Genomic DNA, 26,413 nt, shown 5'->3' with positions numbered 1-26,413 from the left:
AAACCTAATTTCACTGCGTGAAGCAGAAGCAGCCCAGCCTCCTGTTTTTTTTGGGTGCAGCAGGGGTCCCATCTGGGATAGCTGGATCCTCTCTGGCAGTGCAAGAACCAAATCATTACGAGCAGCAAATTCTTCCGAGGAAAGCCCTTTTACCTGTGGATAAATTATATTTAATATTTTATCATGAATATGGCACGGATTAGAATGAATGATTTTAAAGCTTTGCACACTAGCAAGTCAGGTTAAAAGTACATGATTAAGCTATTGAGAAGACATACCCAGCAAAGATCCAAAAAATGTACTTTTATGTAGTCTTCTCTATTCTCGTTGTCAAATTTTATTCCCACAATTTCAGTTAGATTACATAAATTTACATTCTCACACGGCAGAAACTCAGGAGTAATAATACGTAAGAAGAACCATTTTAATTGATGGAACCTAGATCTGACAGAGAAAGCAAAAACCAACCTTCTTACAGCCAATCGTTGCAACTTGGGGACCTCCTCCAGCAACCGAGCCTTAGTACGACGAATCTCAGCATTGATGGCTACAACAGATGCCCTGCTTTTCTCCTTGGAAGCAGTTTCTGCTTTCTACAAAGAATTGAGTACCACATGATATTAGATTTTGGGGGGGGGGGGGGACAGTTTTTTAGAGAAAAATTCATCAATTAGAGCAAGAGTTGCCCTGAAAGTCTCCACCAATGTACATTACTGCATTTATCGTTTTGCCCACCAAACTCACTGAAAATTTAAAACAAAAGAAATACCCCACAACACTAACCTGTCATTGATTTTCTGAAGCGATGAATAAAGAATGAAGAAAAATGACGATCTGATCATGAGAAAAGGAAATAAAAATGAGAATCCGACCTCAAGAGCTGCCTCGATGTCGGCTTCAACTACAGCGTAGAGTCGAGCAAAGGCATCGTCGCCGGAGATATTGGAATCCTTGTGCTTGTCGACGTCGTATTTGTCGTACTTCTTGCAGATCGAATCAACTCTGGTTAGAATGTCGATAACGCTCATTTTGTTACTCAGAATCAAAATCCAATCTGCTCAAGTAGTAACCGGTAGAAGAGTAGTTGAAGGAGAGTTCTTCTGAGGAAAAAAAATCAAAAAAAGGTTGAAGAAGAGTTGAATCTCTTTGTTAACGGCGCTCCAGTTCATTGGATCTTGCCAGCAACTAACAGCCTGTGGCATCGAAGAGCATTAATTTAATTATTTATAATAAAAAATATTATTTTTGAAAAATATTTTAATTAATCATACGTGTTTAAATAAGTCCTTGCCGTCCGATAAGCTATTTTGGCTCCCTCAGGAAGCATGATTCCCCATCTCAGCAATTTTAGATGATGGAATCCACCCACCTCCGGGTTTTGCAGGGAAATGGAAATCACTAACAAATATATATAGTTACTAATGTACTCTGCCTTTACTTTTTATAAAAAGTAATTACCATTTTTATGTTATAAGATGTCTCAAATTTTTTTAAAACTATTTTTTTAATTCCTATCAATTACTTATTATATTTACTATCTCATTTGCTGAAACATTATTCATCCATCTCTCCATTATACATTTTTTTTTCTTTTATATTTTTTTATTTTAATAATTTTTATTCTTTTTCTTATATTCTGTTTCCTTTAAAGGATATGTTTGAAGAAAAAAACTTTTATATATTTATTTTCTTTGACTAATTTTTTTATTCACCTAATTTGGTCACGTTTTCAATTTTCTTTTTGGCCAGCCAGTTGTCTTCGGGTAAAACGATACATTGTTAATTGGTAATTTTATATGCAATATTTTTATTTACGGCTTTGGCACATCAAAACTTAAAACATGAGCGATGCCTCACGCTTAATGATCAAAATAAATTGTAAATCACTCCAAGTTAAAATTTTATACTCTGAGGAAAAGACGGTGATGGGCCGTATAATTCATGGATTTTAATTTGTGCGCGCGCCGAACTGTCTGTTTGTGATGTTTAAAATTCTATGTAAGCATTCATTCTATGCCACACTGCACTGTAAACAAAATTGACAAGGACAACTTAATTACAGCTATAATTACTAGTCATGTTTATTTTAATTACATGCAAATGATATTATTTTACGAGAATCAATATCAATATGTGCATCTGGTTATGATTATCACAACTATAATCATTTCAAAAAACATTATTATTTAAGACTAACAATATCAAAATTAAATAACTAAAATATACTTTTTTAAAATTAAGAGATCAAATCAAAATCTATATATAAGTCAAATGATCACAATGTATACTTGTGCATGGAAAGAATAATAGAAGAAGGTAAAAATATAGCTAATGAAACTGGGATTTGGTTGTGGGCAAAAAAAAAGAAATTAGGATGTGGGTCAATGAAATGTTTATAATTTAAGGAGGCAATGGAGAGGCCATTGGAGTCAAAGTTTTATAAAGGAGAGGAAACATGAAAACTAATAGAAATAAAAACAAAAAACAGAAAAAGTAATTATTTTAATTAATAAAAGGAGCACACCCGTCTATTTCTTCTTTCCCTGTTTCCTTTTCAGTTGGCTCTGTGGTTGAAATGCCCACGCCACGCCTGCTTCACTTGCAATCTTTCCCAGGGGAGCTCCCAGCTTTACGCGGGCGTAAATGGAGTTTCTTATGAGCTATGCACTCTATTTGTCCCCGTCCCCGGTCCCTATAAATCTGGATGTATTACCATACATGTCATGCCTGTTCCTTGCTAGAGCTGTGGGCTTTTTTTTTTTTTTTTATACACATTCCTCTCATTCTATTTACAAGCCAAAAAAATAAGTTTTTTATTCTATTTATAAGTTATTTTATTAAATTTTTAATATAAATATACTATTTTTTCATTTATTCATTATAGCATAGATTAACGATTCTTTTTGAAGATATATATATATTAAATAGAGTTAAAGTTAAAAGTTGTTAGTGTATTTTAATAAAAAATTAATACATTTTAAGATTTTTTTATTATATAAAATATGATAGAAGTACTTTGTAAACTTGCTATTTAACGTAGCTAGTTACTTGAATGTCCGGCAATGCGCACTAAGGCGCTACCTCAACATAATTAACTCGGTCAAATCATGGCTTCATCGTGTTCCCATTTCAGTTTCCCAGTGTCGTCACAAATTTATATTAGGTGCTCATCATGATCGTCTAATAATTATTTTTTAAAAAATAAAAATAAAAATAAATCTAGACCGTCCAGATTTATTTTTATTTTTTAAAAATAATTATTTTAATATGTATAAGATAAAAAATAAAAATAATATCTTAACTATCATTCTTTAAAAATATAATTTTTTCTATTTTAAAATAATTGTTTAATAATATTAAATATGAGCTGTCCAGATCTAATCTGGACAATCAAATACTCATCACCTGATGAGCACCGAATAGGGCTCGTGTCGTCACGAGTTGAGAGGGGCCCATCCCCCTTCCTTTACGCCTTTCTTGTAAAACTGTCAACTCATTGTAGTGTTAGGTTCCTTGTCTCTCCCATCTCTTCAAATTATGTAACCACATTTATTTAATCCCAACAAGTTTCATTTAACAATAATTAATTAATTACTCTTGTGATTATTAGAAGATATTTGGATAGAAATCAAATCATAGTTTTAAAAGTACTTTTATGGTTTACGAAAGAAATATATGGAGGAGTTTGTCAAGGTTACCAAACACCCCCTTAATATAGGATTTAACTGAAAAATTAATACTAGTCTTATATATAAGACTTATTTTATATATTTATCAATTTTTTTCAAAGGCTTATTAATATTCCCCCGATAATAATCAAGTAAGAAACAAAAAAAAGAATTAAGAAAGATGCTTATAGTGTTTTTTTAAAAAATATTATATTAACTAATTTAAATAAAATTTTTAATTTACTTAAATTAATTAATTAGGTTTTATATTAAGAACTGAAATATAATTCACTAACACCAGCTCACTGTAAAATTCCTTACACGGCATCGCGTAATTGTGTGGACATACGATGAACCAAAGGGACGTGTTGCCCCGAGGATGCAATTTGTATTTCCATGAATGAATCATTATCCAGTGGGAATTTTTCTATTCCTCCCAATTGCATATGGGTTGCAATTACAATGTGGTTGTTCCCAAGTCTGAATGAATAATAATATTCGTCTCGCCTTATTCGATCTTTCTGCGCAGCTTAAAACAATGAAAAGACATGGGTGGACGGGAGTATGGCGGCCCTTCATTTCTAGTTTGACCACCACAAAACAGAACTTAGAACAAGTTCTCATTAAAACTAAGGGAAATTGGGAAAATGGCCAAAAAAATAACAGCCAGAATAAAAAAATTATACATAGGGCCTGGTTTATAGAAATTATTATCAAAACCCATATTGTTGTTGTTAAAATCCATACTAATATTGTCATGGGTCTTTATTTGTAATTTTTCTGTTTTGGTGATTTTTTTTTGCCATTTTCCCTTAAAACTAACATTTTTTCATTAATTTCAACATTTCAAATATAATCACTTACTCACTGGGCAAAAAAACCAAATATTTACAGTAAAAATGATTTTTCGTCGAGCATTAAGCATCCACACGCATGATTCCAGTCCGCATCTGTCATATACTCATATGATTATTATTTACTATTATTATTTACATTGTGCTGGGTGTAATGCATATTATTGAATATCTATATATTTTGTTTTACTCTAACATAGCAGCGTCGAAACTATAATGTAAAAAAAAATTCGATTTAAAAATTATTATACAGGTCTCACAAGTCACAAGCAACGTTCATTATGAGAATGCAGCTAATATTTTGAGGACGCAGATTTTTTCCCCTCAATATAGTCTTAGAGCCAAATATTTATAATTTATAGTAATATGCAGTGCAGTTGAGGATATTGCCTTATAATTTTTTTTTTGTGTTCAAAAAGCACATTGTTTTTAAAACAGAAAAAGAAAAAAAAAAAAGAAGACAATTGTAAACCTTCTGCAGGCTTGACGGCCTTTAATTATTGAAATGTTTTGAAAGGACCGTAGTTTTTATTTGCAATTAAATTATTAAGAGATGAATGATTTTACAAGGTTGTCCTTGCCACCAAACGCGAATAATAGCTAATGAAAGGTCACTCCTGAATTTAAGTTAGCTGTGTGCCTATGAGAAATCCAACTGTGAATTGAAAGTTAATCTTATAATTTATACATCATCATGGATGAATTCAAGAATACAATCACTAGTGCATTTTATGAAAGATTGCTTTTGAATTTGTATAAAATCAGTTATAAATTCACATTGTGATGCGTTGTGTAGATATAATTAAACGGGAAAAAAAAAAACTTTGTGTGCCACCCAAAAGACTTCGAGACACTGGGGAAAAATCCAACGACTTGTTGATAACAGAAATGAACACGGGGAAAACGCTGTCATTTCTGAACTCATAAGATTTAGAAATAACAATTTTTTTTTTAATATTTTCAATAAGCACACATGTAACAAGTTCTAAAAATAAGTTGTTTATATTCTTAATATTCACGTATAGGAATAGAAAACTCTAAAATGACTTGGAGGAAAAGAAAATATATTACTCCTCCGGTCCTAAATATGAAATATTTATATATACTGATATAAGGGTTTTGTATTTAGGATGAGAGGAGTGTCATTTATAAGCTTATATTATACCACAGAAACAAAATTCATAAAAAAAAAAACACATGGTTTAGTCTTTTAATTTGCATATCTAGACTAAAATTGGTCATCTATATCTAAATATATCTACCGAATAACAGATTCTAAAATGAAACAAGTCACTGTTCATTTCCATCTTTTATTCACTAAAATTGTCATGTGCATCACGTGACGACTAAAAAGATATACTAGTTATCTGTATTATTTTTATTATAATTATTTATTATTTATTATCTATAAAATTCTATTTTACACCTGCAAAACAGCGTTACTTTTTGTAATAACATCGGTAAAAAGCCCCACGTTTTGTAAAATATATTACTTTTTTATAAAATAATTAAATTGATAGTATTTACTTAACGTTTTATTTTTATTATTTGTTTAATAATCGAGGAGGATAGAAGAAAAGAGAAGAATTTAATAAGTTAAATTAAAAAAAAATATAGAAATGGGGATAAAAGTTTTAAATTATTTTGCTTACCTTTTCACCTTACATCTTATTTTGATTGAAATATTATAGTCTCGCTCATCCATTTTTTTAAGTTGAATTAGAATCTGTCTTCCCTCTAATCAGACAGAGGATTAATGCTTATTTGCATGGCGCGGATGTAAAAATTTGGTTTATGTGAGATTTTAATCAGATTGATTAGGTTTATCGTATATGCCTCTTTTTTTTAAAAAAAAAAAATTCATTTGATGATAAGTCGGATATTTTTTACACGTGCTTTCATTAATTTCGATCTAACATGTTTATCCAGGATCACGGTCATAACAACAATATCACATGACATTTTATTGCAATAAATTTAACACCCCCACTGTTACATACTTGTCATTGCCCAATCATGTTTTGATGTCGCCAACGTTCGACAATAACAAAATCTTCTCACAATCTTCGTCGACAAAATAAACAGCCCTTGTCTATGGTTTTCATGCATTCAATCTGATCCAAAGATTATTTTCTTCTGTGTGTTTTTTTAGGGCAATGGGGATAAATAATACTCGTCTAATTTTTAATATAGAACTTAATTGTTAAATTAATTTTGATCTTAGATATAAGATCTAGTTTTTATATTTATTAATTTTTTCTAAATTACTCTTATCAACTATAATTAAGATAGAAGATACAGGTAGGGTATTAAAAAAAATAGTTATGATATTTTTAAGAAAAACAAGTCATGTATTTTATAATTAATTAATTTGTCTAATTTTTTTAATTTATTTAAACTAGTTAAATAAATTTTATATTAAATAGAGGAGAAGGAGTACCTGATAAATATAAGCACACCCTGAGACAGGGTTTAATAAAGCTATCTGGAGTTAGGTCTATTCCTAAAGTAAAGTAAGAGCTGCACGTCGGGCCACCTCTAATACCTTTTAATCGAATCCGTGCACGACAATACAAAGGTTTGATGAGAGTCAAAATCTATACAAAGATGCAAAGTGAACGATCCAAATCCAATATAAGGAATTATTTGTTATATAATTATAAAAATAGGGGCAAAAAAATCAGGGAGTTAAAATGAAATTAATTCTAGTTCAAAAGTGGCACTGGTAATTATCCCGTCCGCACTACGACGATTTTTGCTTCTTTTTTTTTTTCCTTGGTATAATAGGAGTATTATATTTTCACTCTTTGCCAAGCGACCGGAAGAATCCATACGGATAGTATCGGTTGCCGGTAAAGCTGGCGTTTCCTGCTGGTTTCTCCTCCTCTTGTTCCTTATTTATGCGGACAACTGCTTTGTTACAGCATTGTCTCCTTCCTTGATCAAACCTCTCCTCCACCCTCTTCTTAAAACACCCCCCCCCCCAAAAAAAAAAACCATCCTGCGTATCCAACATCGTTACTGACCAAGCATCGGCGCCGAACAGATTTCTAAGGCACGTCTACCTGGACGATTACTTTAAAATTTTCTATATGCTCAGTATTGTGCTGTAATCTGGACAATCGTACCGTTTTCTCTGTGTTAATTGTTGCTCTGCGTGCCCGCAATATTTCTGTTGATCAGTTTCGGTTTTTCATTCCTGATCTTCTTGTTGATTGCTTCTGATACATCATCTCCAGCTTTAAATAATCTTAACAGCCTTCTATTGTTTGTTTGGTGGAAGGAGAGAAGGCTGTTCTAGGTGCTTCTGTCCCGCTCCTTTTCTTCTTCAATTTACGGATTTCTTGCTTTGCGGTTCGATTAATTTTTCGTCCTCAGAAAAATTTGAACTCCTCGGTCGTTTCAGAGCTTGAGCTTTTGTTTTTACACATTTTCACGTCCTTTAGCTCTCAAATTATACATACTTAAAATACCTGGTAATAACGGTAGTTATCACTTGTTAGTTGTCACTATGCTGTGTGTTTCATATTAACATTACCGTACTCCTCCTGTTCAACAGAGGAAACCAAGTTTATATCAGGGTCTGATAAGGCGTATATCATATTTGGTAGTGCAACCGTTCTAGTAAATCAGAAATCAGGATACATAATATATCTTCAGTTGTAATTGTCAGCATCACCACTTTCTTTTCTCGTGCGTGTGGTTTGGTTCTTTCATGGCTTCTCAAAGAAATAAATTAAACAAATTTGTTTGTGGTACCATATAACAGGACCGATCTTTCAGTTGAGTGCGAATTAGTTATTTAGGGCTTGGTTGATTATATATTGATGATGTATTCATGGCTTCGCAAAATGCTAAATGTTCATCAAGCAATATTATTATTATTATTATTATCTATCTCAGGGGCCTTCCCTGGTTATCCTTAGATTTCCTTAGATTCAGTTAGGTTTAGATGGTTTGTTATTATGCAGGTTTCTTGATGCTGACAGTATACCATACAGACCTAATGCTTTCATCTTGAGTTTGAGCTGTAGATGAAACATGATACATCTGCATGTGCTGGTGAGGTGTGTTTTCCTCGGATAGTATCCTTCAGCCCCTCTTCTGTTGGTTTTCCACTCTTCTAGAGCAATACGCTCTTCAAGTATTCGTAAATCTCTTTAAAAGGTTTTGTCATATGGTCCCCTGTGCTTTCTTTAGGTTCGTATAATACAGAAAAGCTAATCAATTTTACTAGCGAAAGCTGGTGCTCCCTTGGCATTTGCCTTGTACAGGTTTTGGAAGTTGGTAAATTTCTTCATTTGGTCTCTTCCATTGCATTATCTGAATTGCTGATGGTATTGCTGGAATATTTGGTTGGTTGGGAGATTTTAGAGCTGATGAATGTGGCATGTTCTGCTTTGTCAGGATTTATTAGCATGATATGTGCTGCTGTAATGGAATGTTATAAGCCAACTTTGATGTAGGAAGAAGAACGTATACAGTATCAAAGATCCTCTGTAAACGGAAGAATTGTCTAGGCACTGTTCTACTGGAATATGGCCTTTAGATCAGGGATATCCATCTTCTTAGATTGGATACTCATTTTGCGTGAATGGCCTAGCAGTTATGCTCAGGATATCGCAGCATTAGGGCTATCATGTTCCGATGCCTAGTGATGCAAGATGTTGTTGTGGAGTGTAACTGCCAATCTAGGGAATGTCATGGGCTTCATGGACACCATGGTTCTAGATCTAATTGATGCCCTGAGGTGATGGAATATGGATGTTGTAAAAGCATTAGCTAAATACTTTTATCATTTGTTTTAAATCTGATGTCCATGGTAGCTATTTTGGAGGTGGTGCTCTTTAGTGGGGTGGTACAATGGGAGTAGCAGTAACATTCTTCATAGAGTTTTTGCCTCACTATAGTATGCGACAGCAATTTGGATCATTAGAACATGTTACTGATGAAGACTTTCATACATCCACCCTGAATTGATGTAACTTGACCTTTTATGCTGGCGGGATTTCATATTGTGCTAAATGTTTGCAAGGATTCGTCGCTGGGTGATGCTTTATTTGCACTTGAGCTTGGGGTTTGTTGACTTTGATGCTGGTTGATAAGAATCAGTTGGTTATTGGGGATACCATCAGCAAGGTGTTGAGTGTATCCAAATGTTGGACGCCTATTTTCTTCTACCTATTCTATGGCAGATGGAAAAATAAGTTTTGCTTTCATTCTTGGGCTTATACATCCTAATGGCATTCTTGGCTTAGACAACTAATCATAAGTCACAATTCCCTTTCTGGCTGATATCCTTGTGTGGTTTGTCAGACTACCATGTTCCAAGCTTCTAATTTGTCATTAATAGTTTTATATTAGGCCCATATTCTGTATCAAGTTGAACAGTGCTATGAATGTCTCTGATAGTTATTAATAAAACAAACAAAGAAAATAATATGCTTTAAATGCTTGTCCGTCTGTATCGTGTTCAATATGTTGCACCTTGGGAAACTTGACATACTGAAACCATTCATTTTATTAGTACTGTTTATACTCATATTCATACGCTTGTCCGTCTTGACCTTCATATTTTATTTTTTAAGGTCTTATCATTTAATAACTGAAGATCAGAAATCTTTAGTTCAAACTTGAAGCTAGTTAACTGGAAGGTGAAGCAAATCTATACTTTTTCCATGATGCTTTGCATGAATATTACTATTTTATTAATTTATTTATGGGTACGCTAATGATCATAAGCTGAATTAAACGATCAATGCAAACTATACTTTCTTTGAGAACATGATTTGACGGGCCATAATTATCTTTCTGAAGCCTACTCCTCTGTTCAATTCTATATTCTCGTATATTTTTTCTAGTATTTTAGTATGCTTTGTGGCATTAGAGTGTTTTCTTGTATTATTTCTTTATCTTATAGAAAGCACTTTGTCAATCTTATAGTCACGATTTAGTTTGTTGAATGTGATTTTTTGATTGTATTCCGACGCTGGAAATGTCTCAAGCACCATGATATATGAATAATAGGAGACCTGTCCCTGTTCTTATGCAGTTTTCCCCCCACAATCATGACATTCTTAACTAAAATTATCATGTCTCATCAACTCTACATATAAAACTAAGACAAACTCTGGGGAAAGAATTTTTGACAAATTGTATTTTTGCATATAAAACTAAGACAAACTCTGAGGAAAGAATTTTTGACAAAATGTATTTTTGCTTTCTAGGAAATTAATCATAAAGTGGCTAATTAAGTCAATATATGGTGAACACGTTACCCAGCCTTTGAGCATTGTTAAATATTTGTTAATTTTTCATAACCTTTTTTCACTACAAATTTCATATTTGGAACTCTCTTTAATATTTTATATTTCTAAGATTTTCCAATTTTCAACCTCCGATCTATTTCTTCCTTTCATTTTAATGATTTGAAATAATTGTTTTCCTTTAGAGTTTATTTACCTTAGCTTACTCATTTGGTTTTATATTTTTGCAATTCGAATATATGATCTTTGATTTCCCCACTTTAACTGGTATGCTTTCCCGGACTTTGTCTTTAACTTTGATTGAAGTTTTCAAGCTTCTTTTAAGTTGCTCATCATCTTTATGAATATTTCGGGTGGTTGTGATTTTTCTATATTGACACTCCAATTTTATTTTGATTTTCTTTATTTGTGGAAATCTTTGCCATGCAGCACGGCATTTCATTCTAGTGGCAAATATTTTCTAACATCAACAGGTTTTTTTGGATCTTTTACTTGTTATAAGGTAGACAACTTAACTGTGTATTGTTTTAACGATATAGGCCCCCTCAGATACTGTTAAGGTAAACTACAAATATTTTTAAAAGCCTTCATATTTCTGTTTCATGCAAAGCTCTTGTAAATATGAATATATTGTAAAAATTGTAGTGCAGATATATAGTTCCAAGAAAAACGTGTGATGATGGATTTTATTATGGTAACTTGTATGTATTTTATAATTCTTGTCCTAATTACTGATAACAAGGCACATACGCATGCCTGATGCCCGTGCTTAGTTCATCTTTCTCAAGTGCAGGAAAAGAATAGAAAATGCTAACACCTCTTAACACCTGCTGAGTGCCCCTTTGTTATCTAGTCCAGGTAATGTTGTGCGAGTCATCCTATTCCCAATCCCTCCTCTTTTACCACTTAGTCAAATCTAATTCCTACTTCTGCACATGGCAAAATGGAGTGAGAAGCCATTAACTGATATGAATCTCAATTATCTCATTTTTTCTTCCAAGTGTTTGCTTTTTTCCCTCATCTTTGTTTTATTGCCTCAGACTCGAGCCGTCCCTGTTTCAGTGGAGAGACAATCTGTGAGTAGATGGCTTCAAGTGAGTGGACTTACGCTGGACTGTTGGTATTAGGCTGTGGTTAAGGAGACTCTGAGTGTCAGGTTTTTAGTGTATTACAGGCCAGTTTATGTAGATTGATTATGAGTTCCAGAATTTGTAATCTGCAGCATATATTTGTACTTCCTCTTGCAGATAATCGCCAGTGATGACTCAGTAATCCCCTTTGTTCTGATTTACAATTTTTGTAGAGTTTAGATCTAATTGAAGACTTTCTATATTTATTCTTTGTCGTCATGTGTTATTATTCTGAATTTTCAGTCTTGGAAATGCTTGGGTCTCCTGTAACTAATTATATTGTTTATATTCTGAGTTTTATGATTGTTTTGAAGTTACTTTATATTTAGATATTGAATTCTTCAAATGATTTCTTGCTTTGCAGGTTGCTAGTTATTTGTAGATCTGGTTAAACCGCACCCTTGCCTTAATTCTGACTTCTGAGTTTGTTTCTGATTGTTATGGGACATAGACATTTATATAGCATGTCCCAGATGTTTGGGAGTGAGCAGGAGCAGAATTGGAATTATATGCACACTGATCAACATAATGGTAATTATTTTGGTTGCACTTATATTTTGGTTCATTACTAACTCTGCATGGTAATTATTGTCCTTTTTGCATAAATACTAGATTGCTTATACTGGTCCTCTATTGCAGGTAGGGGTAGCGCTTCAGAGAATGGTTCTTTTATTTATCCACTAGAAAATATGCCTATAGATGGCAGCTCTTTGGCCGCTTCTTGGAACAATGCCGCGATGTCAAATGGATATGCATCCTCAAGTATCAACATTGAATTACCCCCTCGTCAATCAGATGCATCAAGATCTTCTCATGATCATTATTTACGTTCATCAAATCCTGGAGCTTTTTTCGCAGTTTCTGAAAACTATGCTCACCAGCCTTCTTCCAATTGTGATAGACAAGCATTTCATGTTGCTGATGGTGATTTCTTTGATTTCACCATGGGGAGTGGAAGAGGGCCTCACAAGCGAAAGAGCCCTGGAATTCCTTCAGTTTGTGAGAGAGGCAGTACAAGCAGATATTTCAGTGCAGGAAGCTCAACTGATCTCCCTATATCTTCAGAAATAAGGCAGGAGAAGCCAAGCTTGGATTCTCAATTTCTGCCTTGGGATCATGTTACTATGACACCCCCCTTCAGAGGCAGTGGCCTTTCAATCAGGGGTGAGGGTTCTTTAAGGAATGTTAGAAGTCGTTCTGCACTTGATTTGGAATCCAACCTTGCTAGGACGCATTTATCTGGCAACCATTTGCACAACTCATCTTCTGGCCCGTCCAATGATCATTCTAGCTCTGTGGGTCTTTCTGGTCATAGTTCTAATACTGTGCCAAGGGACTGGAGCCAAATGAACATGTCTCCGGCTCCTGGGAGGGTATTATTATCTGGTTAGTTTATAGATTATTTTTTCCTTTTTTTTTTGTTGGTTTATTAGACCTTAATTAGTAGAATCGGAATAGATATGAATTATCCCAATTTCCTTCACTTTTTATCTTACGCTAGAGATCGTTGCCTGACATTGCAGAATCAAGTGGATATAATCATGAGCCAAGTCGCTTGCTGGTTGGAAGTGGTGTTAGTAATGCTTCGGTAGACGCTGGGAGTTACCATCATGAATATGATACAAGCATAAATCCTATTGTTCCTCAAAGTTTTCACAGTAATCTCACTCACCCTGCTAGGGGAGTTCGAAGTAACTATTCCCAAAGATCTACTCCAACACCAACTCCAACTTTTAGAGCCTCTTCAAGCTCATGCGTGGGACATATGATGCCTTCAGATGGTGGATTGCACATGGGAGCTGAAGGTTTAATCTCTAGACATCCAAGGCCATTGACTGCCATCAGTTCGCGGAATACTGATAGAAACGGGAGGTCAAGGATATCTAGCGAGAGATATCGAACATTAGCTGATGAGGCTATTCTTCATGATCGATTTTCCTCTGAGGTATTTCTTGGTATCTTGGTGAACTGAGTTTTCATGTCAGAACTCGGAATATGAAACATTTTCAATTTTGGAAATACCCATTTGTCTTGTCTTCAACTGGCTCTATTTGGTTAACCTGAAGTAGTGGTGTTTGTTTGGCCAAAAAAAAAAAAAAGTAGTGATGTTTGGTGCATTAGCACCTTCCCTTCTCTCTATATGTGAATAAGCAGCATCATTCTGCTTCTTTCACCTTTAGGTTTAACAGGCTGAAGGAATATTAATAAAATTGACTGTGTTTTGCTCCCCAAAAAAATGTTTAACCGGCTGAAGTTTGGTTTTTTTGGATTGCAGGGTTTCATGGTTGTTGATCGTGCGCCGCTTTATGGTTCTCGAAATATGATTGATCAACATAGGGACATGAGGATGGACATAGACAATATGAGTTATGAGGTGATTATGTTTGTTTTAATCTTGAATAACCCACTTACAACTGTTATCAAAGGCATGCATTTGTAAAATAGTTCTGCATTTTTGGATGGTTGGCTTGACCAGGAACTACTTGCTCTGGGAGAGAGGATTGGTCATGTCAGCACAGGATTGTCTGAGAAGTTGATTTCCAAGTGTTTGACAGAATCAATATATTGTTCGTCCGAGCAGAGTCAAGAGGAAGGAAGTTGTGTGATCTGCTTGGTATGTTTTTCTTCCTCCCCTGAAATAAATTATGCACTAAACCTTAAACTTTGGGCAATGAAAGACCACTTCTTTGGATTTCGCAATTCTGCCAGTAATGTATGAGGGCAACTGCATTTGATTATTGAATGACCGCTATTCGTAAATGTGGTTGTCCCTTCTTTTGTTTTTTTTTTTGGGCCATCGTCCCATTAAATTACACACAGTTGGGCTCCGTTTAAATTCTACAGAGGGACCATGCTGCTGTGCCAAGCTTATTTTTGTTTAGTGGAGTCATATGAGGTTGTGTTAAAGTCAAAACCACCACATTCTTTTGCCTCATTCTGTGTAATAAACTGACTAATCGTTAAATGGGTTTTGTTTTTCATTTAAAAAATTGCAGGAAGATTACAAGTACATGGACGATGTTGGGACAATGAGAGGTTGCGGCCATGACTATCATGTGAGCTGCATTAGAAAATGGTTATCTATGAAGAACATATGTCCTATCTGCAAAGCTTCTGCTCTTCCTGATGAGATGAAGGATAAATAACTTAAATTCATTCTGCAGTATTTCGCTATCTCATTTTGTACATATAATATACATTCGAATATTCATGAAATTGAAGGAAATTGACTTCTTTCTTTTCGAGGTTTTGAATATTGTAATAGCAATGCTACTTAGAGTCGATGCATTTGTTCATGGCTTCAGGGTCAATTACGTGAAGCCTTGAGATCAATCATGTATGCTTGCTTTCAGAATTTCGGTCAATATGCGTTGTGCTGGGGTGGGGGAGGAGTCAATTAATCGCCACGTATCATGGTTAGGATGTGGGGGATCAGATAGTATCGAATAAAGTAGATTTTTAATATTTCGACGATGTTTCTGTATGTGTTTTTAGGTCCTGAATGGATTTCTCATCCGTATTTAGCCTCATACTTAAGCAGCCAACGCATTAAGCTCTCATTCAAATGATTAATTTAGAGACTTGCAGCTGTGCTGGAAGGATCTGGATCTTTTCAGAATCCTTCTTTCTCCTTTTCTTTCACAATATCTGATCATCATTGGATCAAATAATGAATGATTCAAATTTCATACTTTATATAGAACTATTATTATAACATTATATTAATAGAGAAGAGAATATGGACATCTGTTTTTTAAAATATTAAATCTGAACCATCTGATTCATCAGTAGAGGTGAGATTCTATAAGAAAAAGAGAAATTCATCAGTAGAGATGAGATTCTATAAGAAAAAGAGAACGAAAGATTATGAGGGGATGCAAGACATCTATGTCAATCAATATGCAGTCTATGGCCCGTAACACTGCAGCTGCAACTTGCATTGCCGACGGAAACGGCGAGAATCTTCTAGGCCTCAATCCCTAATGCCCAAATTAGTTTTCTATCTTCACCATCTGAGCTTGGGTCCTTGGATCTTCGGGAGGTCGCCCATGTTTTCTCATATAAAGTCTCTCTCGTCCAATTTTCTAATTACTGACAAATATCTCCATCTGTTTCTGATCTTGTTTTGTTTATCGACAATTCATCAGAGCGAATATGCAGATATTTGTGAAAAGCCCTAACTGGAAAGTGGAAAGACAAGTCACCTTGGAGGTGGAAAGCTCCGACACCATTGATAATGTCAGGGCTAAGATACAGGATAAAGAGGGGATTCCCCCTGACCAGCAGAGGCTTATCTTCGCCGGCAAGCAACTCGAGGACCGTTGCACTCTTGCCGATTACAATATCCAGAAGGAGTCATTCACCTGGTTCTCGGCCTGAGGGGAGGCATGCTAATCTTCGTGAAAACCCTTACTGGCACGACCATCACCCTCGAGGTAGAAAGCTCTGACACTATCGATAACGTCAAAGCCAAGACACAGGACAAGGAAGGGATCCCTCCCGATCAACAACGTTTGATCTTCGCCGGTATGCAATTGGAGGACGGCAGGACTCTTGCCGATTATAACATCCAGAAGGAATCCACTCTTCATCTGGCGCTCCGACACCGTGGAGGAGTGCAGATTTTTGTGTAGGTTCTAACCGGCAAAACCATCACCCTGGAGGTGGAGAGCTCTGACACCATAGATAATGTGAAGGCAAAATTTCAGGACATGGAGGGAATTCTGCCTGACCAACAACGTCTGATCTTCGCTGGGAAACAACTTGAGGTTGGACGCACTCTTGCTGATTATAACGTTCAGAAGGAGTCTACCCTTCACCTTGTCCTCAGGCTGCGTGGTGCGGATGTGGAATGAATGTCTTGCATCATGGTGCTGACTGCGTGTTCAAGATTTGTTTCTGGGGAGTTATTGATGTAGTTTTTGATGTTGTCTTTTGTTTGTTCTTCGTTTCTGATATTGTGGAATTCCATCGGATGTCCTTGCCTTGCCTATGAATATGTCATTCTATGATTCTATCCATTAATATATATATAATGATATGATATTATGAAACGCAGCTACTCTGGCATTTGGATGGTAATTTTATGCGGAGATTATGTTCCATTTTATGGATGCAACGGTATTTTTCTGTGCATTGCTGAGTCTGGCTTGGTTGTTGGTTGCGTTTGCTAAGTTGGTAAACTTAGTGAAATTTTGTTGATGAATTCGTCATAGGCATGATACTATTCAATGATCCTGCTTCACGCTCTGAGAGCACTCAGATTTGTTGGTTTTTTTTATCTTCAACAATGAGAATGCGTGCGAGCTGAGAACTTGCTTTTAGTGGGAGACGAAAATAAAATATTCTCATAAAGTCCTTTTAAAAAAAAAAAAAATTCCCGGTGATAATGATCATTTATCACTCAAGTCTTTCCCGCCGCCTTTTATCCTTAATTGCTTTGTTGTCCCGGATAATAAAGTTAGGTTTAGGTATTTGATAAAGCAGACGAAAATAGTGTTGAAGCCGGGGCATTCCGAGAATTGAACTCGGGACCTCTCGCACCCTAAGCGAGAATCATACCACTAGACCAAATGCCCTGTTGGTGAACGGGACTTTTGGTATTTTCTTTTACCATTTTGTTTAATGGATTGCCCAGCTAACGGACTGAAATCATCCAGATCTTTGTCAATATTTTGGCGTTAAAATGGAGCGACGGACGCATCATGACAGGAGAGGGCCCAGGATTAATCGGTTTCTCTTGAAAATTTCTTTGAATCCTCGCCAATTATTATGTTTGCTTATTATCGGTTGAGCAAATCAGCAATCAATGTCATTTTACGAAGAAACCAGAAATTTTTTTTTTATTCACTTTACTGCTCTGAGCAGGAGAACTTTGATGTCCAGAACTACGTTGAACAGTCACTTGGATAGCTATTTCAATATCTTATTGGACAACAGGATGTGACTCCCAATTTGATCACCTCAAGCACGCAAATTTAGATGCATCAAGCCAATACCCATTTGAAAAACGACACACACAGTATTCGAATTCAATTTGATCACTTTAAGCTATATTTTTCCCTTCACAACTCGCTGATGTGAGTCCCAGTTGTTTCTTGGCTGTAGTTGCTGTACAGTATACACACACAGGCCGTCATAGGATGAATCATTGGACTGCTCGCATATGTCTCTGGACTCTCATATTCCTCAAAAGCTTCCGAACAAAATAAATTCTTCTGTAAACTTGTCTTTTTACTGCTTATTTGGTGACAACTCTTTACTTTTTGCTTTCTTACGTGTCATTGCATATTTTCGCCTCAGCCCCAGGAATCAAAATTCCCAGAACTAAAAGAGCAGCAGCAACTTTTGATGCAAAAATATATGCGGAAAAGACAACATAATAGGCACAACTTGCGGCTTTGTCCAGGTCAGTAAGCATCTGAATCCAAATCTACCAGCCAATCTCTCATCCGATTGACCTGCCGGCGAATCTGATTTTGCTGCTGTGACAACTGTAATATTTCTTCTGAATTTTAAGCTTGTGTTGTACTAGAGATTTTAGAATATTTGTTCTGTAAGTTCCAAATCCCAGATATTGCTGAGAATTGCTCTTTCCTTGCATGTGAGGGATCCGCCCAAACTTGGAGAGACGGAGCATTTTTTCTTGGCTCAGCATAGTTGGATTCATCTTGGATTTTATGCCACATGCGTGGGGAAGGTGATTTGGCCTGGGAAGCATGGGCACAAGCGTCATTTCGTCCATATAACATGCGGAGCTTAAGATCCACGTCCCATGTATGTCTAGGTTGATCACATCCACAACCAACCTTCTTTGTCTAAGGCCGTGTCCCACCCACTTGGGCAACCCATTTGATGTCACTTGCTTCTTCCTCGTTTCAATCCCCATCACCCCATCCCGTTTACCCTTCTTGCGATAACAATCAAAGTGTTAAGCGAAGCCTTGGAGACCCCAAAAAACCGATTTCTCTTTCTCAATGACCAATAATAGCAACTCTCTCAGCATTATAGAAGCAATGGAACGCCTTTGGTTCACCAAATTGTTCTGTCCCCGCGAGAAAGCACAGCTTCAATTTCTCCCAAAACTGTCGAATCGTTTTCGTCTACATCGGAATTTCTGTCTTTCCCATCGTCCTCTGATTCCATTCTTTCTTTGCCTCCTCTGCCAGATGAAGGAAGTTCAACTCAGGAATCCCTCAAGAAACATGTCTCATCAGATTCAATCTCAGCGTCTCTGCAGGTATAGTCGAATCTCTCGAATATTATTTAGCACCTTTTACGGTTCAGGCATGCTCTCTTTGCTGTGGGATTGACCCATGACCGTGCTTCTTTTGTTCTTCGTTTGACGTTCTTAATGTTAAAAGGGTGACTCAAATGATGAAGAAGGAAAGGAAGAAGGCCCCACTAGATTAATGAGTGTTTCAGGTAAAAGAGTTCGGTCACATTCATCTTTGCCGTCAACCCAAAACAGACGGGGAAAATTAAGGAAACAAGCTAAAAAGAGGCTGCAAAAGTCCATGAGCTGCAAGACGCTGGGGGAACTAGAACTCGAAGAAGTGAAGGGTTTTATGGATCTGGGCTTCGTATTCAAGAAAGAGAATATCAGCTCGCGAATGATGAGTGTAATCCCGGGCTTGCAGAGACTTGATATTCGCCCAAATGAACAGAGCACGCAAAAAATTGATGCCTCAGAAACAGGGGAAAATCATACTATGAAACCAACGGAAAAGAAGAAAGACATCGAGAGACCATATCTATCGGAGGCGTGGCTGATAAAGAGACCAGATTCACCACTACTAAATATGAAGATTTCCAAGCTCCGTTCAGCTTCTGATATGAAAAAACTTCTACGATTCTGGGCCAAGGGTGTGGCCTCAGAAATCCACCATTCATGAATCGTGTTCTTTATATCTATGTATCTATGTAGAGCTGCAACACTGTGGGTAGAGCAAAAAATTAAGACCCACCATCATTGTTGAACGTGAAGTCATGGTCGCTGTAATAAAACAAGTGTATGGGGAAATCAAAGTTGAGAGAGAAACTAAACAATGGGGGTGTAAATGCTGGTTGTAGGAATGTTGTTGGAGGGATGAAAATAGGAAGCGAAATGAGCAGAGAAGTTACCATGTTGGATTAATGGAGGAACTAGGAGGGAAGTGGGAAAGGGGTAAGAGCGACAGAGAGAGAAGAGAGTGATCAAAGAAGAGGATAAGCATGGGTTTGTCGAGCAGGGTGGGCCTTCAGCGACACACAACGAGGTATTGCCTCATGAGACAGCTCCATCCTCTGCTTGTCTTGTAGTACGATTGCGTATCATCATTCATTACTTGTGATTCGTGTGTGCGGTTTATTTGTTGGCAAATGTAACAATAATGACTTTGTCTGCAGTCTGGACCCGCCCACGACATGCTGTTTATATTCATTTCACTTCTTAATTTCAATAAAATATGTATATTTATCCATCTAGCATGACACGTGTGTCACTCGTTGGGTAGAATCTTAAAAAAAATGTCACATTGTTCATAACTTGAATTTATAAGAAAAATTACAACTCAGTTCTTAATTCTCTTATCCAAGACAATTCTATTTGAGATAAAGTTGGATACTAAATATAAATACTTTTTTTTTTAATAAAAATATAAATTTTGGGGTTATCCTGTTGTGATAAATTAATTCTTTTCACTAAATTCGACCTCCTTGGTAATTCGGAACTCATGACTACGTTGTTTCCTGTTGTTGGGTTGGCTTGATTAGGTATAGTTCGTTGGTCCTCCCATTTTAAAAATGAAGTGGCAGGTGCTATGGCAAAGGAGGGGATATCTAAATCTTGTATTTTAGATACCTGTCCGCGGCAATCGAAGCATTTGGGGCTCACTTGAGAGTTTGGGATTTACTCCCCCTTGGTTTTTATTTGATGTTTTGGGCTGTAAGCCTTCATCTGTATCAAAAAGAAAAAAAAGAAAATGAAGACTGGGCCAAGCTAGGTCAACCCCAAGTCGGAAGCTCTGCCACTCTTGGGCATCACTTTATACTTGGGCCATGCCTAGTTTCCTTTCGTCCTTTTATGTTTTTGGAGTCCTAAAATGGGTTCCGACGTGCCGTTCTGGCCGAAACACACAGAATGGAAGAATCAATATATGGGCCCCAACATGTATTTGTCCCATCCGAGTATTACCTTCATTCATAAATCATAATAGCCTCCCTTCTGGACTTTTCTGAATATTTTATTACTTGTTTCCTTCACTGCCCCTCTGAACATCAACGTATTTCTAGCAAACCAGGTTGCTGCCATATGTGTCGGACCCCATGTTTAATTCACTTCTGATGCCTTTTTCTTATAAAACGGCGAGGGGACTAGCTGCTCAATAATTACTGATCATTTTAATTTTACATTCCTCCACTTCTAAATATAAGATCTCTTTTATAGTGTAAATTCATTTCGCAGTATAATTTACACTATAAAATAGGTTTTATATTTAGGACCGGAAGAGTAATATATATACATATTGATAAGATGAGAATGGCTCGATATAATAATTTTTTATTGATCATAACCCCCTTCTTATCACGAAAGATGCGTAAGAGATAGTCATTACAAAAAGAAGAAAACAAAATCCAGGAGCTAAAACTCTCATGATTTTTAGCTGGAATCCATTTAAGCATACTAAACATTAAACAAACCAGATACAAAAGAATAGGCGGTGTCAATCCTGTTTTTATATATTTCGGTGCTGTGAGAGATCAGCTGAACTTCGATTTCCCAGAAATAAATCAACCGTAATAGCCAACAGCTTTTAAGAAGAACGTTGGACTACAAGCTTGTGTCGCAGCAAGACGCTTACGCTCCATGAATTTAATTTAACAGTATTTGTGTCTCCAAAAAAATTTCATAAAAAAATGAGTTATAAATTCAATTTAAATTATTACAAGTCCAAAAATCTCAATAATTACAAGTTTTTGGGTTATTTGTAAACCCCAATAATAGTACTATACATTCGATTCTTAATATCACAATTAACTAACTAATTTGAGCTAATTAAAGTAGTTTGTTAAGTTAGTTACTTGTAATAAATAGGTATTGTCTTTCTTAAAATACTTTTATTAATAATGTGTTTTAGCTAGAACTACGATGTGATAAAAAATTTAACATGTGTAACTACTACAAAAATTATCTTAAAAAATAGATAAATATGAGAGACAAAATAAATTTAGATTTTATATTTGTGACTAAATTAAAAATTAAACCAGTTTTTATATTAAATATCTAGTATATATATTGTCTAGATAAGATCCGAGTTTGAAACTGACATATAAAACATTGGCTGCAATTGCGACCTCGTCTTTTGCATGGGTGCATTTGTCTTTAGCGTTGCCACAGTTAAGTGACCATTCTGTTTTCTTTTGGTCTATTTAGAGTATGTTTGGATTACTGTTAGACAAAATCGACTTCTAGCTCAACTGATTTATTTTTATAATTAAAGTTAGAATAAAAATTAGTCAGGGTATGTTTGGATAGGTGTTTTTAAAAAGTCAGTTAAAAAAATTGAAAATTGTTTGGATGATTAATAAAAAAGTTAGTTTAGTTCTAAAATGATTGAAAATGGTATAAACTTTATTGAATAGTAGCGTTTGAAATTTTATGTTTTTAATGTGATAATAGTTTAAAAAATACGTAAAATTATTATGATAAAATATAAATAGTTTATTTGTGAAATTATAAAATAAAAATATTTGTTATGAAGAAAAATTTGAAAACACGTTGTAGATAATTAATTAAATATACATAATGGACAAACAAGAATATAAATTAAAATTATTTGATCTGAATAAAAGCTTATTATGCTAACGAAAGAAATGAGATAGAGGGAAAAATGTGAGAGTAAATTTGGGATGCTCATTTTTAATAATCACCTTTTGAAGCTGCAGTTTGAACAATCAGATTTTTCTGTGTTAAGTCCAATTGATATTGAAAGCCAGAAGTTAGTTGGAAAAGTTAGCCTAACCAAACAACAGTTTTTATCTAACTCAGTTTGTAACCTCAGTTTTACAGATTTTAAGACACTTTTACAGTTTCTAACTGCAATTCAAAGATTTAGAGGAGGCAAGTTTCATAAGTTGGCATTACAAGGGAAAAACAAAAAACAAAGCAATCATTTGGAGGTGTCAAAGCTGGAGTGTGATGATAATGATGCATAAATATAATAGCACCGTTCTGTGTTCCTTACGGACAAATTCTTCGTACGTGTTATTATGTCATTAGCTAGCTTTAATGCTGTCAAATAAATAAAATAATAATAATGTATCCATCCCTCTACCATTTAAAAGCAAACAATTTTATTTAATTATGATTCATGTTCTTTAAGTCTATTCTATCCACTGCACTAGCTACAGGGCTAAATTACACAAGTATTTTATTTTATTTTTGAGCCACACGCAACCAATTCTTAGTCTTTAAACACGGAGAAATGCCCTCTCTAGAGCTCTATTTAAATTTGCGAATTTGTACAGATAATAGGCTTGTTTGGAATAACTTATAAATGATTTTTTAATTATAATTTATGGAATACGAGTTAAATATATGAGAGAAATTTTATCTCAATTATGAATTATATAAAATGTGCTTATAAATAATTTTAATTATGATGGTAAACAGGGCTAATTTCTCTTCATTAATTTGTTCGTTGTTTTGCTGACATGACAAGGATGTGTTATATATATATATATTCCTTCTAATTCCTTTGTAAATGTTAATTGGTTTGATTGGGGAGAGTACTGAATCAGGAAAGCGACTGAGGGTGGAGGGATAGTTGAGGAAGATTTGGATGGAGAGACGTTTCATGTCATGCGTGACGGCGTATTTAGTACTGTTGCCGTAATTTACACACACAATAACTCCGCAACACAAGTGTGTTCGGTAATGTGTGTTTGTGTTTGGGGAGTATGACGAGTGAGAAAGGAATAGCAAATCCTATGAATTACCTTAATTGGTGTGTATGCCCACAACTGAGACTGACACCAACGTACGCTCAAACAAAAACAGTCGCCCATTTCATTTGCATCCCGCTACCCTCCCTGCTCCCTGTGGGGGCTTTGGGACTTCATGCCACCAGGCCAGCGTTCCACCTCGGCTTTCCACTACCCCTTATTTTTAATACTCCCTCCGTTTCTTATTATAAGAGACAAATAACCGAAATACGTTGATAAAAAAAAAACAGTTAAAATTAGTTAAGAACAATTAATGTGTAAAAAGTATAATTTTTTTTCCAAAAATACCCTCATTAATAAGGAGAGAGAGTATGAGAGAGAAAAATTAAATTATTCAAAGAAAGAGAAGTGGGAGGGAGAGAGAGTGTGAGTTGGAGATAATAAATATGGGTAAAATAGTAAATCAACACAAAAAAGTAGAGACAACTTGTAAGTGTCTCTTATATATAGGAACATGCCATAAGCATCAAATGTCTCTTATAATAAGAAACGGAGGGAGTACTATTTTTCAATTTTTAATATAATATCTTATTTTATTTTTATTTTAATTCTAATTATAATACTTTAATCTATTTTGTCTCATATATTTTTTAAGATAGTTCATCTAATAATAGAAGTTATATAGCCAATAGACTCGATTAATAAAGATATTTTAGGAAATACCACCTATGTATTACAAATAACTAACTTAACTTATTTTTTTTAATTTTTTTAAATTAGTCAACTAGCTCTTATAATTAGGACTAGAGGTAGTATTATTTTTCCGTCTTTAATATATAAGATTTAATTTAATTTTTATTTTGATCTTGAATGCTTCTCCAGTTTTTAATATAAGATCTATTTAATTAATTTGATTAGATTAAGGAAGTTAAGTAAGTTAATTAATTATAAGAAATATGACATGTTTTTTCTAAAATATCATAATAATCTTTCTTAATATCCTTCTTTCCTCACTTAATTATAGTCGAGGGAGTATCTATAGGAGTAATTTAAATTTTTTTTAATAAATATAAGAAATAGGTTTTATATTTAGGACCAAAATTAACTTAATAATTAGTTCCTATATTAAGGACTCGAGGAGTATAAGACTCGGATTTATTTTGTTTTTCATATTTATTTATTTTTGTAAGATAGTCATTTTAATAATGGTAGTTTCAGCCAATAAACTTGATTAGTAAGGATATTTTAGGAAAAACATCTACTTATTACAAATAACTAACTTAATTTATTTTCTCAATCACCTCAAATTAATAAACTAACTCTTATATTTAGGACCGAAGGTAATATAAGAGTTTATTTGACATTTAACTTGATCCTAAATATAAGACCCTAATCCGTTTTGTTTTTTGTATTTATTATTTTTTCAAAGTAGTCTTTGTAGTAACTATAAATGTTAAATGTTCTATCAAATAGTAGTTCTAGTTACAATACATATGATTAGTAGGGTATTTTGAAAAAAAAAACACCTATCTATTACAAATAACAAACTTAACAAATTTTTTTAGTAAGAAATAGAATGTTGTTAATTTCTAATTAAACCAGCATATTTTCATATATTTCTATGTGTGTCATCAAGTGTGATTTCACTCTGGGCCTCCATCTTTTTTTTTTTATCATCTTAAGATTACACATCATATATCTAGGAAAAAAATTGTTCTCCCTCTTCATGGCCCTCAAGCATAATTTTAACATTATGCAGCCACAAGGCCAGAAGTCGCTGACTCTTAATTCATGTTTCGTCTCTCATCACGTGCTGCCGTTCTTGGAGCTGCCCTTCAATGTCCATATATTATATGATGCCTTTTTCTAATCTTGTTTTCCTTCGCAGTTCACACTCCCTTTTGCGTTCTTAAAAAGCTGTTTTGGCTAAATGATGCCTACTTTTTGAGCCAAATTATTTGTTTTCTTCGGCCGTCGTCGCGTGCGAACGCTGGAGTTAGTGGCAAATATGGACATATGGTGGCACCCTCCTCATCCCCCATGCCCCACTAAATGAACCGTGCTCCTGTCTTCCCCCCCCCCCCCTTTTTTTAATAACTCTTCCCCCCCCCCCCCAAATTACCGCACATACTTAAACACGACGGCAATGCATTTTTCAACTCAAGGCAAATCAAGCTGTGATTCCTTCTCCTGGGAAAAACAAAACTCTGATTTGTTATTGGTTATCTGGATAAATTTCGGGGAAAGAATTTATCAAACCTTTACGGTAATTGAAACCATATATTATTTTCATCTGCTATAATTAAAATATCATTGTTATGTTTTATTTCGAATTTAAAATTTGAGATGTGTTGAAGCATTCATCGCTGATGATGAATATGATTTTAAATGATTTTTTTTTTTTTTTTTGGGGGGGCCAATGGGGCAACGATTTTTAATGAATTTTACAGTGTGATGCATTGATATTGACAGTCTGATAGATATGCCATGGATTAGTGGTTTCTTTTTGACATTATCAGTTTAGTGGGGCGTGATGCTTACGCGTTCTTACAACCGCGTGACGTGAGTCC

At 34.9% G+C, this 26,413-nt stretch overlaps 3 protein-coding genes, 1 long non-coding RNA gene, 1 other non-coding gene and 1 pseudogene across 8 annotated transcripts; 3 read left to right on the top strand and 3 right to left on the bottom strand.

Annotated features, from left to right (window-relative positions):
• Positions 1 to 6: 6 nt before the first annotated feature.
• LOC114748794 (syntaxin-71-like) lies at positions 7 to 1,164 on the bottom strand (the record flags this gene model as incomplete). The annotated part of the gene is made up of 3 exons (XM_028937250.1): positions 873 to 1,164; positions 465 to 593; positions 7 to 153 (listed from the first exon to the last, which is right to left on the bottom strand). Coding segments are annotated over exons 1-3 (432 nt in total), but the record flags the coding sequence as incomplete, so codon positions are not given.
• A 7,256-nt stretch (positions 1,165 to 8,420) lies between these two features.
• Positions 8,421 to 15,283, top strand: LOC114748788 (probable E3 ubiquitin-protein ligase RHG1A). 4 transcript variants are annotated; one of them, XM_028937245.1, is made up of 7 exons: positions 8,421 to 8,584; positions 12,283 to 12,449; positions 12,558 to 13,304; positions 13,442 to 13,863; positions 14,194 to 14,292; positions 14,395 to 14,532; positions 14,915 to 15,283. In XM_028937245.1, exons 2-7 carry the CDS (start codon positions 12,359 to 12,361, stop codon positions 15,062 to 15,064), a joined length of 1,647 nt encoding a protein of 548 aa, XP_028793078.1. In that variant the 5' UTR covers positions 8,421 to 8,584; positions 12,283 to 12,358; the 3' UTR covers positions 15,065 to 15,283. The 4 variants fall into 4 exon arrangements, with proteins under 4 accessions (XP_028793078.1, XP_028793077.1, XP_028793080.1 ...); XM_028937244.1 differs by having other exon boundaries at positions 8,421 to 8,589; XM_028937247.1 differs by lacking the exon at positions 8,421 to 8,584 and adding an exon at positions 11,096 to 11,646 and having other exon boundaries at positions 12,558 to 13,082; positions 14,915 to 15,251.
• Positions 9,935 to 11,111, bottom strand: LOC114748793 (uncharacterized). The gene is made up of 2 exons (XR_003740507.1): positions 10,995 to 11,111; positions 9,935 to 10,967 (listed from the first exon to the last, which is right to left on the bottom strand). It is a non-coding gene; the product is annotated as an uncharacterized LOC114748793 (long non-coding RNA).
• Positions 15,284 to 15,747: 464 nt separating the features above from the next.
• Positions 15,748 to 16,915, top strand: LOC114748789 (polyubiquitin 11-like; annotated as a pseudogene).
• A 510-nt stretch (positions 16,916 to 17,425) lies between these two features.
• TRNAP-AGG (transfer RNA proline (anticodon AGG)) lies at positions 17,426 to 17,497 on the bottom strand. Its single transcript has one exon. It is a non-coding gene; the product is annotated as a tRNA-Pro (tRNA).
• A 389-nt stretch (positions 17,498 to 17,886) lies between these two features.
• On the top strand, positions 17,887 to 20,387 carry LOC114748791 (uncharacterized). Its single transcript, XM_028937248.1, has 3 exons — positions 17,887 to 18,327; positions 19,088 to 19,158; positions 19,283 to 20,387. Exons 1-3 carry the CDS (start codon positions 18,270 to 18,272, stop codon positions 19,811 to 19,813), a joined length of 660 nt encoding a protein of 219 aa, XP_028793081.1. The 5' UTR covers positions 17,887 to 18,269; the 3' UTR covers positions 19,814 to 20,387.
• Positions 20,388 to 26,413: the final 6,026 nt, after the last annotated feature.

Source organism: Neltuma alba, unplaced genomic scaffold (genome assembly GCF_004799145.2).
Source record: "Neltuma alba isolate B1F8T4 unplaced genomic scaffold, ASM479914v2 tig00005820_pilon, whole genome shotgun sequence".
NCBI classification, from domain to species: Eukaryota; Viridiplantae; Streptophyta; class Magnoliopsida; order Fabales; family Fabaceae; genus Neltuma; species Neltuma alba.
This window is presented reverse-complemented; position numbering and strand designations above follow the sequence as displayed.